This window comes from Harpia harpyja, chromosome 1 (assembly GCF_026419915.1).
Source record: "Harpia harpyja isolate bHarHar1 chromosome 1, bHarHar1 primary haplotype, whole genome shotgun sequence".
Classification (NCBI taxonomy): Eukaryota; Metazoa; Chordata; class Aves; order Accipitriformes; family Accipitridae; genus Harpia; species Harpia harpyja.
Genome location: NC_068940.1, coordinates 91170663 through 91188133, shown reverse-complemented (window position 1 = coordinate 91188133; position 17471 = coordinate 91170663). Strand labels below are relative to the sequence as shown.

Below are 17471 nucleotides of genomic sequence, written 5' to 3'. Positions count from 1 at the left end.
CTATGACAAGGGGAGTGCCAAAGGGCTCTCTCTGTTGGGACCTGTCCCATTTGACATGTTTGTCAGTGACCTGGGGAAGGCAATGGACTGCTTACTCATACAGTTTGCAATGACACCAAATCGCCATTTGGGGCAAGGGTGACGGTTTCGATACAGTCAGGGGAAGGCCTGCCATTCAGAGATAGCTAGGCAGGCCTGGGCTGTACCAACAGGAACCTGATGAAATTCAGCAAGGACAAATGCAAAGTCCTGCACCTGAGAAGGACTTGCACTTGCACTTCCCTTGCAGTGATCCAGGCTAGGGATTGACTAGCTGAGGAGCAGTTTTACTGAAAAGAGCATGGAGATTTTGGTAGACAGCAAGCAGAACATTAGCCAGCAACGTGCCCTGACAGCAAAGACGACACAATACTGGGCTGCATGAGCAGGAGCACAGCCAGTAGATTGAGGGAAGTGATTGTTCCCCTTACTACTCATTAGAACACACCTTGAATACTGCACCCAGCTTTGGCCTCCGGTATGGAAAAGACATGGATAAACCATCATAGGTTCAGCAGAGGACCGCCAGGATGGTCAAGAGCTGGAGCACTTGCCCTGTGAGGAGAAACTAAGGAAACTGGTTTTTTTCAGCCTGGAGAAGAGAGAGCTTCAAGCAGACTCAATAGCAGCCTTCCAGTACCTACAAGGAGGTCAGTCATCAAAGAGATAGAGCTAGGCTTTTCACAGTGATGCATGGCAAAAGGATGAGAGACAACAGGTGTAAGCTGAAACAAGAGTAACTGAATGCAGTGAAAACCTTTTTCACTACGAGGACAGTCAAACACTGCAATAGGTTGCCCAAAGAGGTTGTGCCATCTCCATCCTTGGAGGTTTTCAAGATCAGCCTGGATAAAAACCTGAGCAATCTTGTCTAACCTCGTAGCTGACTCTCCTTTGAATATGACATTGGACTAGAGACCTCTTGAGATCCCTCCCATTCTGAATTATTCTATGAGTGTGCAATCCTAATATAGTATCACAATTCTGTGCTATTTTAAAGCTGGGATAGTAATAGCAAAATCTTAATTGTTCTGAATATTTAAATGATTTGGCTGTGCAATGCTTTTGCTTTTGGAACCCAGAAATGCTACATATGCTCTGTACGTTCTCCAAACAGCTTGTATTTGTGCTTATTTGCTGGTATGACGTGCTAACTGTGCAAAAAAATTTGGACTCTCGCCTTAGAATATAGATACCTGCCAACAGAAAATGAAGGCTACATAGTGCAGCAAATGCTTTCTCTATGGAAAGTGCTTCTTATGTGCCAGAAAGAAGCATTTATACCACATGCTTTTTTACTGCTTCTCACATCTGTTAACATTTACATGTGTCAGAAAACAATACCTGAACAGTAAAGGGAAGGGATACATGAAGTTCAAGGGCATTGCATCAAGAAAAAGGGCTTGTTATATTGCACTGGTGCATTGGAATAAAAAAAGATTTCTTGAACTTGTTAAATTTATCTAATATGTGGGTATAGTCTGTGTATACTATCTATGAATACATTTCTATACCTGAATTGGATCATCCAAATTGCCAGTAAATTGAACTGAACCCATGAAAGGGTCAAGGACTGGCAGTCACGAAGTGAAAGAATGATAACTTTCTTGGTATATACAAAAAGAATAAAATTTTATTTCATTTAAAGCAGGATTTATATCAAAATCTTCAAAGTGAGATTCCTAAACATGGAATTACCTCCTTATATTGAGATATTTTGCATTTTCGATAATCTTCTCTTCAGCTGTCTTTATGTTAGCACAAAAGGAGTAAGTTAACTGATAAATGTTGCTGTATATCCTTAGTCCTCAGAGGCAGCTACTGTATTGGAGGGTGTTTCCAAGAATATTTCTTTGAAGTCGTATTGTGAAAATCCTGTGTACTACAGTGTAGTACAGGCTTTTGTATGACGTGGCAGTCCTTACAGATGTTACCACTGGCAAGTGATTTAGAAGAACAACAAATTAGAGAGCAACTGATCCTTGATCCCCTGAACTCGGAAAAAAAATCAGTATTTGATACCTTTATGAAAATTGCTGTTTGCATTTTGGTTGCATTAGTACCACTAATTCTTTAGGCATCTATTTGGGTACTTTGAACCAGTGTCATGTAGTATGCTGTTCTTTGATACCTAACCCTGATTTTCCAAAATGCACCTGCAACAAAGAGCACAGACCCTCCCCTACAGCCATTGTCATTGCTTAATATTGAGCTCTCCATGGAGAGTGGCAGAAAAATACCTATTTTCCTAAGCCTTCTGAGCCTAGGAAGAAGCGGTGGCTAAAAGAAGAAATAAATAACCTTGAATTGAGTCCTACCTAACATGTAGTCATAATAAAGGCAAAGGTCTATTTTTGCTTTTTGCTATATTTCTACTAGATAATGTATCTCCAAAACATTATTTTTGTGATGAACTTCTGCTCTTATGCATTGATAACAAGTCTTATGCTGAAATTATTATGAAAGTTTGAGTTCCACCCTCACCACAATGAAAAAGCCTTGCATTAGATCTGTGACGATGCAGTGAATAATCACATAAGGCATATAGTTTCCTTGCCCCCAAATTTGAAACTTATGGCTTTACCAAAACCACTATATGAACGGTATGTGAGTGCATATTTTTGGGTTTGAGTCAGGGATATGAAGGATCCATACCAGTTTTCCTCTGTAAGTTATGCAAGAAAGTTGTGAGGCACCCAAAGAAACACTTTATAGTTTAAGCTGATGAGAAATCAGCTGGTGGAAAATAGCAAGGAAAGATCTTCATCCAGAAATGTTTCCTAAGAAAAAAAAGAAGTTAAGCGTCTGATAAGACTTGCATTCTGGCCTTTGTGCTTTGTAGAGCAGCTTTATCATTACACAGAGACATGCTCCTTGGTCTTGCTTCCAGCTAACTCAGTGGTGAAACTTCCACTGACTTCTCTGGTTGCTGATTCCGGCCCAGCTTTTGCATGCAAATAAAGTATAAGAACATAAAGCTTTCTTATATCATTTCTTCTCATGTCATTTTAACTCTGGCATATCCTTTCAGGAGAGTTCATACTTTAAGAATTCTTATCTAGCTACTTGTACATAGACATCTGATTACAGTAGTGGAAATCACAGGAAGAAGAATTGCTAGAAAAATTTATCATTGATGCTTAATTTACATAATACTCTTTCTGACATAATTTAGGTCTATCACAGGCACTCTTGCAAGTTACATGTAAGGGTCAAAGGGTGAAAGGTGACTGGCAAGATGCTTGTTTTGTACATTTGGCTAACACAAATACTTCCTCAAGTATAAAATGCTTTGATCTCTCTAAGCAAATGCCATATGTGTGCAGCTGTGGCCCATGCCTCACGATTGCTGGAAGGTTAGAAAAAGGTAGCATACGAATTTGATGTCTGCATTCAATTTATGCTTTTATATTTAGCAGTTCATAATTTTGTGTAATATTTTAGCTGTATGAAAAATATGCACCGGAGTTGAGTGATAACAGATTTCTCTGTGGTTTGACTCGACATTGTTTGGGTGAACACAGAATCCTAAGTATTGCAGACTGAAAATACAGGTTTTAATTAGAGCTGTCTGAGCTTCAAAATACCTGAACACACATTAAGCTTGGCAGATTTTCAGAAATCTGAGCGTTGTGTGGAGCTGATTTAAGCTAAGCAAGGGTCTTCTGTTTTCCAGCATATATTGCATTTGCAGTTGCATCACTGACTTGCAACACACTGAAGTAGTGAGATCCAAAACCATCATTAATGGTTTTCTGATATGTAAAAATGTTTTTTCATCAAGGCCTGTCTTATGTCATACTTGTGTTGAACAGTACCTTACTCCAAGGGAATTTCCACTGAAAAAACTGAATGACTTCCAGAGTAAAGGATCTACTCCACATGACTGAAAAGCTGAATCAGCCCCAAAAGTTTGGTGCCTTTCTTGAGCTTTTGTTTTTTACTTTTACATGCAAATGTTTAAGATTGATATGCCCAGATCTGTATCCCTCAAGCAGTTTAACAGGAGTGGTTTGCTGTGACAATAAGAAACCTACTGTAGTCAATGGGACACAAGGGTCCATTCACATGGATCCAGTTTCATGATCAAGGCCAAAAAAAAAAATGCATGGCTTTGTTTATTAAAAATCTTGAGCATGTACAAATATACTAGTATACCTTGGGGGGAAAACCATGATTTCAAATAAAGCATATGCAATTTCTACTTACAAGAAAAAAATCCAAGTCACAACCAATAGACAGGCATGTTACAATAAACAGAAAATCAGACATGAAAATACCAGTTCACAGGTACAAATATGATAAAATATAAAGCATTGTGCTCTATGGGTATGTTAATACATGTATGTATACAAAAGTATACATATATACATATACATACATATATAATACAGTGTTGTTAATATGATTTTTAGTATTTTATTTATTATGTGTGTGTATAAATTCATGCAATTGTTCTGGATATGATTTGAATATTATTTAAATAATAGCACACTTACTTGTTTTTCTTATGCAGTTTCTCTTTTGTATTTTTGCTAGCTCCTACTGGCTATGGTAGGCTCTACAGATGAAACTCTGCAGGAGGCAGCAGCTGGTTGCATAGCAAACATTCGCAGATTGGCTCTAGCAACAGAAAAAGCAAAGTATGGCTGATGCTTTAGCAGCTTTTACCAACAAACTTGTTCTGCAATACAGCTACATTTAAATACATGATTACTCCTTCTAACATCTGTATTTCACAGCAGAGCTTATTTATATGAGGATAATTCAATAATGAAAATAAATCTGTGGAAAATTATGTTTGTTTTTACATTATTGGTTTGTCATGCCTAGGTTTTATAAAACACACCTAGTTTTGTGTGTCTTTTAGTATTACGTCTTTCAAAAGACTATCAGTTAAGATATGTCAAAGGCATTTTCTACAATTAATATGCTTGCATTTGAAATTCATTGTAGATCTAAATGGTTTTGCTTATCTGTGACATTACAGTAAATTTTCCTTCACTCTGTGTGTGGTTGTGCAGTGATTTATGAATGTCTTGAACAATTCCCTTCGTGCTAAACTTGTCCAATCATCCTGTCATTATGTTTTTGCCTGTTTGATCACTTGCAATTCACAGGAGAGGACAAAATGCAGATACATCAATCTCACATCTGGTATTACATAAGGACTGCAAACAGCTGTAGCAGTAGACATCACTCCAAATTTCCTGTTTCTACCAACATCAAACAAAATAGTGCTTAATTTTATAAGTAGCTGGTGAAATGTGTTTTAATTAACATGTGTTTAACTCAAATTAAAATTTACCAGCTGTAAATAAAAAGCAGGGTATCATATTTACGTTTACACATAATCTTATTGTGGGTTTTTTCATTTTTAAACTGAGGACAACATTGTATTGATGTAGTTACTTTATTTTTCTGCATAAAATTATGTTCAGAATTAGAGCTGCCTTCAAAAAAGCACATAAATGATTATTGATGTTATAGATTACAGACCCACTGTACGTCCCATGCTCAACAAATAATACTAAGGCATTTCCTTCAGAGCAGTAATGTCTTAATTACAAGCACAAACTGCTGACAAAACTGAAAAAACCCAAATGTTTAAATAACTTGTGTTTGTCAAGTGCTCACTTCTGAAAGATTTTTTTACTTCCCTTAATAATTAACAATTTTCTTGTTTTGGAAGCAGTTTGTAATGCTGTAAAATATGCCATTTTACAAAATAATGTAAAATAATTTTGTCATTATTTTTCCTCTAACTAGCATGGCTACTCAAGGCAACTAGTTTTACTGCTGACAGAAGCTTCTAAGGAAGACATAATGCAAATCCAGCTTTTTCTTTGTGTTTTCTCTGAAGCAGACATGAAGGCTCATTTAAAATTTCATTTTAGAAGACTGATGCAATTCTGAAAAAGGGGGATTGCATTGGGCCCTTAGAGAAGGTGTAGAGAGTATTTTAAAGGAAACCAACTACAGACAGGTGCTGACAGTGTGGAGATCAAAATATTAATCCAAGTAGTATTTTTTGATCAATGCAAACACCAACGTAGTCATGGGGTTCTCACAAGTTCATCAGCAACCAGTGACCAAGCAAATGCTATTTTAGGTATTTTCAAGCTTTGTCCCATAGGCCTGGTATGTTATTTTGAATAATTATATCCATATTATTATACTGATGTCACAGCTGTAGTAGCATCATATGCTTCATCACTGTACCCAAAAATACTTCTAAAATAAATGCTAATTGCCAAATTCATTTGGAAGAGGAGAGGCTTGATTTTATTTTTATCTTTTCTGTGAGAGAAGCTGTAGATGCAAATAGTTTATCACAAATAGTTTGCTTATGAATAATACATAAAATGGTGGCTTATTTTTCTAACTGTTGAGGGGAAAAAAACTCCCTGACAATAACTGTTGTCCTTAACATGACCTCTCAAGGCACTCTTGACCGTTCAGCATGGATTTCAAATGGAATAAGTTCTAAAGTAAACTTAATTTTATGATACAGGTGTCAGGGCAATAAATGTCACGTTCCTGACAATTAAATGGCCTCAGCTTGCCGCTTTCACTCACACTGGTAGCCCTTATGGTTGGAGTCTTTATTTTAAGACCTCAGACAGTTAATCACAGTCTTAAGCTGACTTATTTGTGCTGTTTTCTTTTCCTTTACCATGCCTGCAGTTTTTAAGTTCTGTATGAGGAGAAGAAATGTTGAAATTGATACAGGTCACCACACAGGCAAAGGATCAGTATTAAAAAAAAACCCCACATCTTTTTTGGCCAAAACTGGTGGATTCTATGTAATTAATATAAAGAGATTTAGTTGTTGGAAAATGAATAAATGAATGTGATCCCTGGCCTCTCTGAGTGGTGCAGTACAGCGTGTACATTTGAAAAGCTTCCACTTTCTCCGCAGAGCTGCGTTGAGTTTCACAGCACTGCAGCCCTCTGAAAAGGGATCCTTACAAAGCTGGGTCCCGCTTGCTGCTCACACAGCCCTCCTGGCAGCGCCTGACAGACTATTCAAGCCCTGGCACCAACTCAAGCAGCCGCAGCCACCCGGGCCCAGCATTCCCACTCCGTATAACCGGGCACCAGCCAGCTCCCGCTCCCCGGCTCCTGTGCCTGGAAGGGAAATGCCTTCACTCCTTGCTCTTTCCACCAGCTGCGACTTGTCCACATAAACCTGTAGCCTCTTAGGAAATATGGTTATACCGTCCCGGGAGCTCAATATTATACTCGGCGCAGAGCAATTTGATGTACAAATTCAATATAGAGTCTTATTTTAGTTGCAAAAATGAAGTGACTTAAAAAGGGGGGGTCAGCCTCTCTCCTGTTCATTTGTCGTCGTCTGCTCCCTCCTTGTTTTCTCTATGCAATTTCTGTATTTTCACAGTCTTGTAATACGGGGCAGGGGTGGGGGCAGTTTATTTACATTGATGTTACCGTCAGCAGGGAGTATCCATCACTTTTCACAGTTTTGGGAGCCAGGTCCCAGCTCTGCACAGAGCACTGTGCTCCAACTGGCAGCCATCAAGCCAGGCCTGCTCTTCACCGGCTGCTCATTTTCAGCTTCGTTCCTCATTTTCATTAAAATGTCAGAAAACGTAGAGGCCAAGTAAGAGAAGTTGTCACGAGAAAGTGTTGTTTTGAGTATGGAAATACTACAGTTGATGAGAAAAAAAGCAAATCTTTCACCTTTATGCAATTATTTCTGGAACATTAAAGGCCCACCATATCTTTCAGTCTACACATCTGTCAGCAGCAAGATAGCTTTTCTCCTGCCGCTCCATGACTTTATGATTTATTGCTTGGTGACAGATAACAATTATCAATAATTTAATTGTCCCAGGATGTTCGAACTACACATTTGAATCTGGGATTTATGTTCATTTCCTCTAATGAATGCTAATGACAAGTACATGTGCTCTGACACATGATATTGTCTCCAAGTTGTTAGGGAAATATAAACTTCACGGCCTGGGTGCAATGAATCTGCAATATATTAGGGGCTTTGTTATTCTGCTCCACCACCAAAACTTTCCTTTGGTGAGTAAATGAGCTTGAGATTCACAAGGCTGTCTTGAGATTTGACTCACTAATTTGCTTTAGGCTAACTGATCGCTCTGTGTGAAAGCATGGTACCTCTTTTATTCCATGTCTTCTAAAATGTATCGAATGAGCTGTTGACGCTGGGGGTCAGATGTGAATCATCCCAGGAGGCTGAACTAGATAATATGTTAGTTTAAGAATTTCATCTCATAATAAATTAAATGGTTGTTCCTTGCACATTTCCACCAAAATAATCTTTGTTTTACACATAACAGCAGGATGACTGCAATGGAAACATGTAATGTGTTTCTTCAGCAGTAGTATTCAAGTTTCCCTGAAGGCTGTTTGCAGAGCTTATTTCCAGAGTCAGAACCTGACTGCCCCTCAACTGTAAATTGTGGTTTGTCTCTTCTTTAGCCACTTAAACTTTGCCACACACTGCTCAGGATCCAGAACAACAGAAGGAAGCAATGCTGCATCTTGGCCACTTCTCAACTCAGACAACCTAATCTTCTGCTGTTATGGGCCAAGACTAGCATGTCTGCAGCCGTAGCCGTTGCAGCGGGAAGTTGCATTGCACCGTTTCTGAAGGAATTTATTTTACCAATTATTGTTCCCTCCCCTGCTTAAACAGAGATGTTCCTCAGTGCTCAGTATCTTGCTGCTTTGGCTATGGAAGCTGGCCAAAAGTCACCCATTTTCATGAATCTTTTCCTTGAGTGCAATTTTACATTGTAATGTGTGCTTTTCGTCCTCTTGCCTAGTTATCAGTTCAGCAATACTCACAACTTGCTGGGAAGGATTTCCATGGACATGCTGTCCATGGCTTGTGTTTATCCTCTCAATTTATTTCTGTGTTATCTGCCAGACACCTTTCAGTTGGCAAGTTCCTCTCTCTTTTCCAGTTGTTGTCATTGGCAAGTTATGTGTTTTATCCTAGTCTACACAGAGCACGGTAGCCTTCAGCTGCTTGAGCTTTCTTTTAGAACAACTGTAATCAATTCTACTTTGAACACAAATGTTTTCTTTCTCAAAGGCTCATAAACCCACATAAGGAAGCTTTGACTTTGGTTAGCATGTAATATGATATGGCCTAATCCTATCACTTTTGCAGTTCTCCAATGGCACAAAATCATCTTCACTAATTTCATGCGTTTTCTTCCATCATTTGGGAATCCTGATGTGGTGACAAGATAGTAGTTGGCCAGTCAAAACTTTTGCTTGTTGTCACTTTGCGTGTGTAGTGGAGAAGGACCAGAAGAATGACATTATACTAACGCTGAACCATGAAACAATAGGTTATAAATCAGCAGTTTGCAGTCAACTCCCCATTGCACCAGGATCCTGTGTGCTTTTAAAGCTTCTGCCTGGAAGCTTTGGGGGGACAAAATTGTTCATTACAATCTTGGTGGTAAGGCTTTATTCAGTCAGGCTGTGACGCATCCCACTTCTCCAAGGGGCTTGGTGAATGCAGGAGAGCAATGCAGAGCACCTGTGGTCTGGTGGGCACGTCTGGCAGCAGAATTTTGCTCCAATGGCTGAGCCTTGAACTGCGCCTTCTAATACCCAGATTAAATAGCTAGGGATTTGTGTACTGCTTCTGAAAAAAACAAAGGCTTTAATAAAAATGGTAATTAAAAAGTTACAGATGCTGATAAAATTAAAAACATATGATATGGAATTGAAATGATTTAGTGTTGAAAAATGTTGGTTGATTCAGTAGTAGTTAAATTTCCAAATAACTTGTCTTGAACAAGCAAATAGTTTTAAGTATTTGGCTATGTGTCTTTTTTTTAAAAAAGTGAACACAGATCATGTTGCTGGTTCCCTCTACCACAGATTGGTAAAGGCTGCGCTATAAAATTAGTGCAGTAAACCACTCGTCTTTCCAGTTGCTGCATTCTCTTCTCCAATTGAAAGCCTTTTGGGGCCTCCTTGGCTCTTCAGCGGAAAGCACCAAGTGCAGTTCTGTTGCTCTAATGAAAAAATAACAACAACGTCTGGGAAGCCATAGAATGATGCAATAACCGTGCTGCTCTGCTTCCTTTAATGTGATGAAGCTTGCATATTTGCCTGGCCCCAATGTTTTACTCCTGCCAGTATTGTGCTGTAAAGAGACTTGGCAGAACACGTTCAAAGGCTGTTCGTGGTTTTTCACTCAGCATTAAACCTTCCAATGACGGAAGGGTGGGGGAACCCATATTGAGACAAACAGACACTCAAAAAGTAAAAAAAAGAGGAGAAGGAGTCTGGTGGTAGATGGTCAGCAGTTTAGTAAGCCTTGGTTATGGGACTGGGGTTGATTAGGGCCAAGCTGAGACCCACTGGAGGACAATACCATGTATTAAACCAGTGGGTCTTCTCTGCCCACTTTCCAGGGGGCAATCAGCCCAAAGGAAAAACAGCTTCCAATGTTCTGAGAGAAGAGATCAGTGTTGCTTCAGTCTGATAACGAAAGTCACACCGTCCTTGATAACTGCACTCGGTCACAATCAGTGCGGTAGTGCAGAGGCTCTAGGATTGCTACTTTTTGTGCTGTGTTTGTTCTGTATATGGAAAATTCATGTCCCCGTGGCTGTCAGTCTTGCTCTGCAGACCTTCACTGAATTCACTTATGGCTGACTTTCTTTTGTAATTACACCGTTTGGAAAGCAGACTACCTAGTCCTTACCTAGTCCTGCATGAGGTTAGGCAGGAAAATATTCGAAGTGGAGCTGGAGCAACTCTTGGAGACAAATACTGCATGTGCACTTGCAGATGAGGGGCAAAATATGTTCAGAAGCAGAAGTTATGGTCAGATTGATGCCTTCTTCTATCCCGTTCCACAACTGTCTGTGGTGGGGTGTCATGTAAAAGGAAAAATATTTGGAAAAGCGGACATCTGTGGGCCAGTCTTGGTATGCTTCCCAGAATGTAATGACTAGGTGAATGTTTTTCAGTGCAGCAACTAAGGAATATAGGTGACTGCCAAGCATCGGGTCTGATGTGGCGTGAAGAGGTACAAAACAAAGAGGAGTGATTTCTCTGAAGAAACTGAGGCCTAATTCTTTCCAAACTCAGCATTAAAAAGAAAACAAAACCAAACCAAAACCAAAACAGAACTCTTTTCAGTCCCCCCCACGTTGCTTTTCAGATTTTTGCCTATCTTTAAGATACTTCCATTGTGCGGACATGCTTGTTTTCACCAGTCTTAGGGCCCTACAAGTACCAGTATAGACTCATTATTGTCGACATTTCTAAATCAACACAGTTACTGAGATCTATGTTATGATTTTAGTTCCACTGGCAATTACTGATATCTAATTACCATTTAATCTGTTCTGAACTTTGTAGGAATGTGTAACAGAAACCACTTTAACTTTTGCTAGAACTGAATTTGAATCATGTGTCTCCTCTCCTACATGACTGCCACATCCACACTCACCATCCCAAGGAACTGAAATATATTTCAGCTTTAAGAGGAAAATACTCAGATCTCTACCATGTACATTCTTGCTCTGGGAGATGGGAAATGCAGGCTCAAGTGCCCCATAGCACCCTCAGGCACTCCGCAAGCCTCAGAGAGTCTCCATCAGAGAAAGCCAGTGTGAGAGAGGACACATGTGGCCTGCGAACAGCTATTCCGTATCATGGACAACCATTACAACTACGACAAAATGCAACTGTGATGCTGGGACCTCAGCAAGTGCTGGCCAAAACGCTCAACTCCAGAAGCAGCCTTAGGGATGTGAAGCATCTCTTTGCAACCTCAAGTAAGTGTGTATGTCCCTGAGAGGGCTGAGATCAAGCACAGAGCTTCTCCATGGGGTTTTCAAGTGCCACCGACCCCACTGGAGATCTGTTAGCATCCTCCAGCAGCAGGCAGGGGCCTGGTAAGCAGCCTGGGCTGAGGGTTTCCACTGTGCATGTGGCGGGGTGTGCACTGGATGCAAAGAGGCATATATTTTCATAGCAAATCTAAGTGGCAATTTAGAAAAGCTGACCCAGCCAAAGAAAACCCTGGAAAACCCTGCAGAATGAAACAATAAAACTGTCTAAGAATTTAATCCAATGAGAAAGTTAGTAATTGTCAGAAGTCCACCAGATTTACATTTCTAAAATGAAACAGGATGACTAACAAGATTGTGCTTCTATAATCAACTAGTAGCAGTTCTACAAAGTAACAAGAATGCAGAGGGAATTCAGTTCCAAAAAGTGGCTGCCACCTTCAGGTACCCCTTCAAGGTTTTAATGAGGTTGGTGGAAAAATAGGTGAAATCTCACTTTACTCGGGCAGGTAGCATTTTGCGTTGGCCAGTAGCAAGTGTGATTTGGGCAAACACGTCTTGAATAACTGCAAACAAAATGATGGCAAAACAGCTGAGTGAGAGCCAAAGAGGGCTGCAGGCTGCACCTGGAGAGCTCCCAACGGCTGAGGATGTGCTGCAAATCCAGCCTGCTGTGACCAGGAACAGCAAGGCAGCTCTGGGCGATAAGTAACAGCACGAAAATCCAAACATGGATTGTGGGATATCGCTCCTGCCCAAGGAAAATTTAAGGGGAGGGATGGGGCAGTCACTTCCAGTGATTCCCACATGTGCAGCTGGTGTGCAGGCACCCAATGTGCTCCAGACCTGGGAGCACCAGGGCAGCATGACTGTGCTCAGGCACTCTGTTTCTCACCTTGCTCTTTGCTGTGGGGCCCAAGCGAGTGCAGCTGCATCCTCAGCTGCAGGGAGAGGTGCTCAGTCACATCACTGTGTGGAAGGAAGTGAGGTGGAAAGAAAGGTTTATTAAGGAAAGACTTGATTAAGAAGCAAAGAAAGGTGATTTACTTTCTTAGCTTGATAAACGCAGATTTTGGGATGCTGCACAGCAGAATGGGAACCTAGGCTGCTGGGATCCAAAGCTAGCCCCTTTTTTGGGGGATCATTCCAGCCAACAAGGGGCATGAAACAGTGCTGCTTCTACTCAGGAAAAGGACATGTGCCCTGTACACCCTATACTACCCTCATGCTGCTCCCCTTTCCATAAAGACTCAAAAGTACCTGGCGCTCTGCTATGAGAAAGGAGCTTCAAAAAGCCTTACAGAAATTTTCCTTCAGTGGGGATCCCAACACGATCTGTGAGTCAAATGCCCTCCTTGTGTCACGGCATTTGCTGAATTTCATGGGGATGCATCTCAGGAGGGCATCCCTCCAGCCCCCACTATAGCAAGACCTTGAGTTTGCCAGCCCTGACAAGCAGCTGAGCCACAGGGGAAGCAAGAGGACTTGAAGAATGAAAATGTGCATTTAGCTGCACAGGCTGTCTTGCCTCCAGCTCAGTCTATTTCCTTCTGTCTCAGTCTGATAACTGTGCAGTCTCCCAAAACCTTCTCAGATGGCTGCTGTCCTGCAGATCCCAACAGAAGCAGGGTGAAAGAAAGCTTACAAAAGGCTTGATATCTCTCTGAGCAGTCTCAGACTCTGGTAGATTAGCAATGCAAACAAACGAAGGTTTCTTGGAACGAGCCAGACACTTTTGGCAAACACATGTGTTTGTGACTGCTACCTTCACTGGAGACGATTGACACGACTGTGTCCTTTCCAGGCATTTTGAGCATTTCTGCATTATCAGCCACCTGGTCCAGGGCTGCGGAGTCCATTCAAGGGAGGACTGAGGCATGAGGACTGCTTGAAGCAGCTCCATGGGTAAGAACCTTAAAAAGCTGGATCTTTTGTGTAAGAAATCATATTCCTTGGCCGGTTTGTAAATGTTCATTGCAAACTATCTAGTGCTGCTGCCAGACAGAATTACCTTAACTGGGACCTTATGGCTCAATCCATGGAGAGTCTCCCATGTAAACACAGGCAGGAATCAACGTGCCTTTTTTTTGGAGAGAGCACTCCAAGTGGGCCCAGGCACCTCCGTCACAGCCTTTTACAGGACAGCAGCTGTGACGACATTGAAAAAGGTCTCACAGTTGAGTTCTCTGAACGACAGGAGGCCCAGCAGCTATTGAGGGTGTCCTCCTCAAGGGCTTCTTCAGTAAAACCAGCAGTGTGTCACTTATGCACTGCAAAAGGCTATCTGTTCCTCCCCAGATATCTGCATCCCAACCAATGGAGGCAAGAATTATAGGCACTGAAGGAGGATCAACAAATGTTGAGAAGGAGATTGATTTTCAACTCCAATAGTTTGTAGCCAGGTGGTTTTAGCCCTGTTATTGTCTGGAGAAAGGTGAACAGCAAAACCCTCTACTAGGGTTTAGCTGCTCCTGAAGTCCCCTCTTGATTTGAGATCCTTGGCTTCATAATCCCAGGGCTGGATCCACAAACCCTGAACTAGATCCTGTAAATGGCCTGGCAGTTCATGGCTTGCCGGGCACGTATTTTCACGCTGATTCACCCATCTGGAATAGGACACTACTACCTCAGCTGTCCTTGGGGAGACTCTCAGCTAAAAAGTAGAGGTCTCCTCTCTATGTGTAACTGTTGCTTGACTCACTCCACCCAGGACCTGACGGGGTGACAGCTTTCCTAAGAAGACCAAGTGTTTGAGCCAACCACCTGGTGATACTTGGTGATTTGAGATTAGCAGTCAGTGAACAGATCAGTTGAGGAGGTCTGGGCTTTCACTGCTGCCCTGGGCAGTCCTAAGTCCTGTTCACTTTCCTTCTGGTTGGAGAATCTAGTTTATGGGCAAGGTGCCCAGCTCCTCATCAGGAAAAGCCTGCCAGCATCAGTGAGGTACCGCTGCAGGTGCTGCATGGTCAAGCTGCTCACCACGTCCCCGCATTTCTTTCCTTACTGAACTGGTGAAGAGGAAACATAGGCAAGAAAGGGATGCCCTGGTCTATTAAAACAGGCTGGGATATGCCTTGGTTCAGCCTTTTAGAGAAGGTAAAGTCCAATAGGGCTTAGCTGACCTCCGCTGCACCCTGGGAAGCGCCCACGTTCAGACACCTGGAAAGCCTTGCTCTGCAGAGAGGTCCATAACCCTGGCTGATGCCACCATGACTCTGGTGCGGGTGCAGAGCCTTTTTCCAGGAGGGGTCAAGCCACTGTCTGGGCAGAGCACGTGTTTAGACTATTGCTCTGAAAAGAGGCAGGAGCACTTCACGACAGTGCCGTAAGTACCATTACAGGCACTGCCAGGATGGGGCAGGCATCGCAGCAAGATCTGCCCCAGCCCTGCAGGGGCACATCTCACACCGGGGGAGCACAGGGGAGCAGGCTGTGACCCTGCTTTGTGCTTGCACTTACTCCCAGTATTTACCCTGCCAGCTGAAGCAGGTGACTTTATACTGTTTTGCTACTTTGTGGAAACACTGTGAGGTGACCAGCACCTGAATTTGCTGACAGCTTTGAAGGAAACAATTTAATTATGCAAATCTGAAACTGATTCTGTCCTTATGCCCTGGGGCATATCCCTGCTGATGGCAGCTGCAGTCCTCCCCTGGGCATCTGAGGGCAGCTTCTGTCCCAATCCAGCAAACACTTATTGGATGCTTAATATTACCCAAATGAGGAATGCTTGCAAAGCCAATGGGATAGCCAGCGGGATAGCCAACATTTATGCATACAATCAAATGTATAATTTGGGTCTGAGCACTTTGTCATATTCTTGGCCTGTGTTTAAAAAGAAAAGAAGATGAAAACCCACAAATCACATTTAAGCTAGCAGAATGATTTATTAAGAAAAAACACTGACGGATTTTTGAAGTACTGAAAGGGTTGAAATAGTCTGAATAGAATAAAAATTGACACATTTTTTTACCACAATGCAAAAGGAACTTGAACTATTCTAATAAGAGTTTGCTTTAATGTCCATGCATGTCTTCACATCCTGCTTTTGGCAATGGCCAGAAAAGAACTACCGAAATACTGTGAGAAAAGCTGTTCTCATGTTATTTCTGGCCCTGCTGTAATGCATGAAATCAGGACATCTCATGAGAGAGACTGATATTCAAGATTTTCAGTCTATTTTTCAGACAAAAAAGTCTGAATATATATCTAAACTTCTGGGTTTAGTCATGGCTAGATCTCAAAGCAACAAGAAAAGTATCCCTGAGGTCACAAGTCAAATAGTCACAATACGGAAGATAATAGTTATATTCAAATAACTTGGAGAAAAAAACCCTGCAAAGCCAATATTCACTTAACATGCTAAGGTGGATGGCTCCTCATTCTCAAAATAACCCTTAATGCTGTTGGGGAATTTCTGAAGCTTATTCATAGGGTGGATGGGGGTGATGATTAAACCTAAAGAGCTTGAAGACACCAGCAAGTGTCACAGGACTGGTACCGTTTATGTGTGTGGCTCTACTCTGTCTAAAAATCATTTCTGATAAACACCTTCAGGATCCAAAGAAACGAGAGCTCTATGAACTATATGGTTTCTGGTGCCCCTGCCAACTCCGAATAAATACGCTGTGTGTGTAGCCAAGGTCTTGGAGAATTATTTCCTGAAAACTACTTTAGAACCAGAAGGAATTAATGAAGATGTGCCAGCTATTTCCTTTGCTGGCTTGCATGCCTCAGCCTCATCAATAATAAATAGTAACAGTTTGTACATGAGTTATGCTGCTACACCTCATGTTTTGCACCCTGCAGAACCCATTTATTCTGTACACAAGCAGGAAAGGACAGACAGAGTATGAGTTTGTTGCCTCTCCTTGGGTATTGACATTGGAGGCTGGCAATAGATATCAAAGCCAAACTGGATTTTGAGTCTTTGGCTTTAGCCTCTGCTAAAATAGCATTTGTGTATTTTAAAGCTATTTACAGAGGTTTAACTTCTATTCTACTAAAAAGGAGATAATAGAGCTATCAGCACTGGTTAAACAGATTAATATGATTGGCCTGACTTTTTAATCTGCTTGAATAAACATATTTATTATTACTGGAAAACTTTAAGAAAACTTCTAAATCATTAGAGATTTATAAATTATCAATTATGTAAGAGCTAGAGCAACTAGGGAGATGTTTTTATATGACTGCAAGCAATAAGGAAGGAGATTTTCAAACTCAGGCCAAAAACATTAATCGCAAGTCATCTTTAGAAAAATCATTCTGCAACCTTATTTTATGCTCAGATTTTCTCAGGCTTCCTCTGCGGGAAACCAACCCACTACCGCGTGACTCCCGAGCAGAGCTGGAGAGAGCGGGATCCTGTGTCCTGGAGGGAGCTCTCCCCGGGCAGCTCCGGGTGCCCAAACCCGTACAGTTTTTATAGAAACTAGCATTAACTTTGGGGTTTTCCTTCAAGACACAAAATCCCCTCAATTACATCTGTGTTGCCAAGGCAACACGCTCCGACTCTGCCTGTCCTCTCCAGGACCCGACATCTACCGGAGGAGCTTCTAGACAGAAAATCATCAAAACCCTGACTCAACCGCACAAGGTTTTACT

General features: G+C 41.6%; 1 protein-coding gene across 1 annotated transcript in view; it reads left to right on the top strand.

The window, feature by feature from the left end:
• Window positions 1-6195, top strand: part of ODAD2 (outer dynein arm docking complex subunit 2) — a 91930-nt gene extending 85735 nt beyond the window's left edge. The window contains exon 19 of the mRNA XM_052804928.1: window positions 4579-6195. Within this exon, the coding sequence (XP_052660888.1) occupies window positions 4579-4692 (114 nt within the window). The 3' untranslated portion in view covers window positions 4693-6195. The remainder of the gene's footprint in view (window positions 1-4578) is intronic.
• Window positions 6196-17471: the final 11276 nt, after the last annotated feature.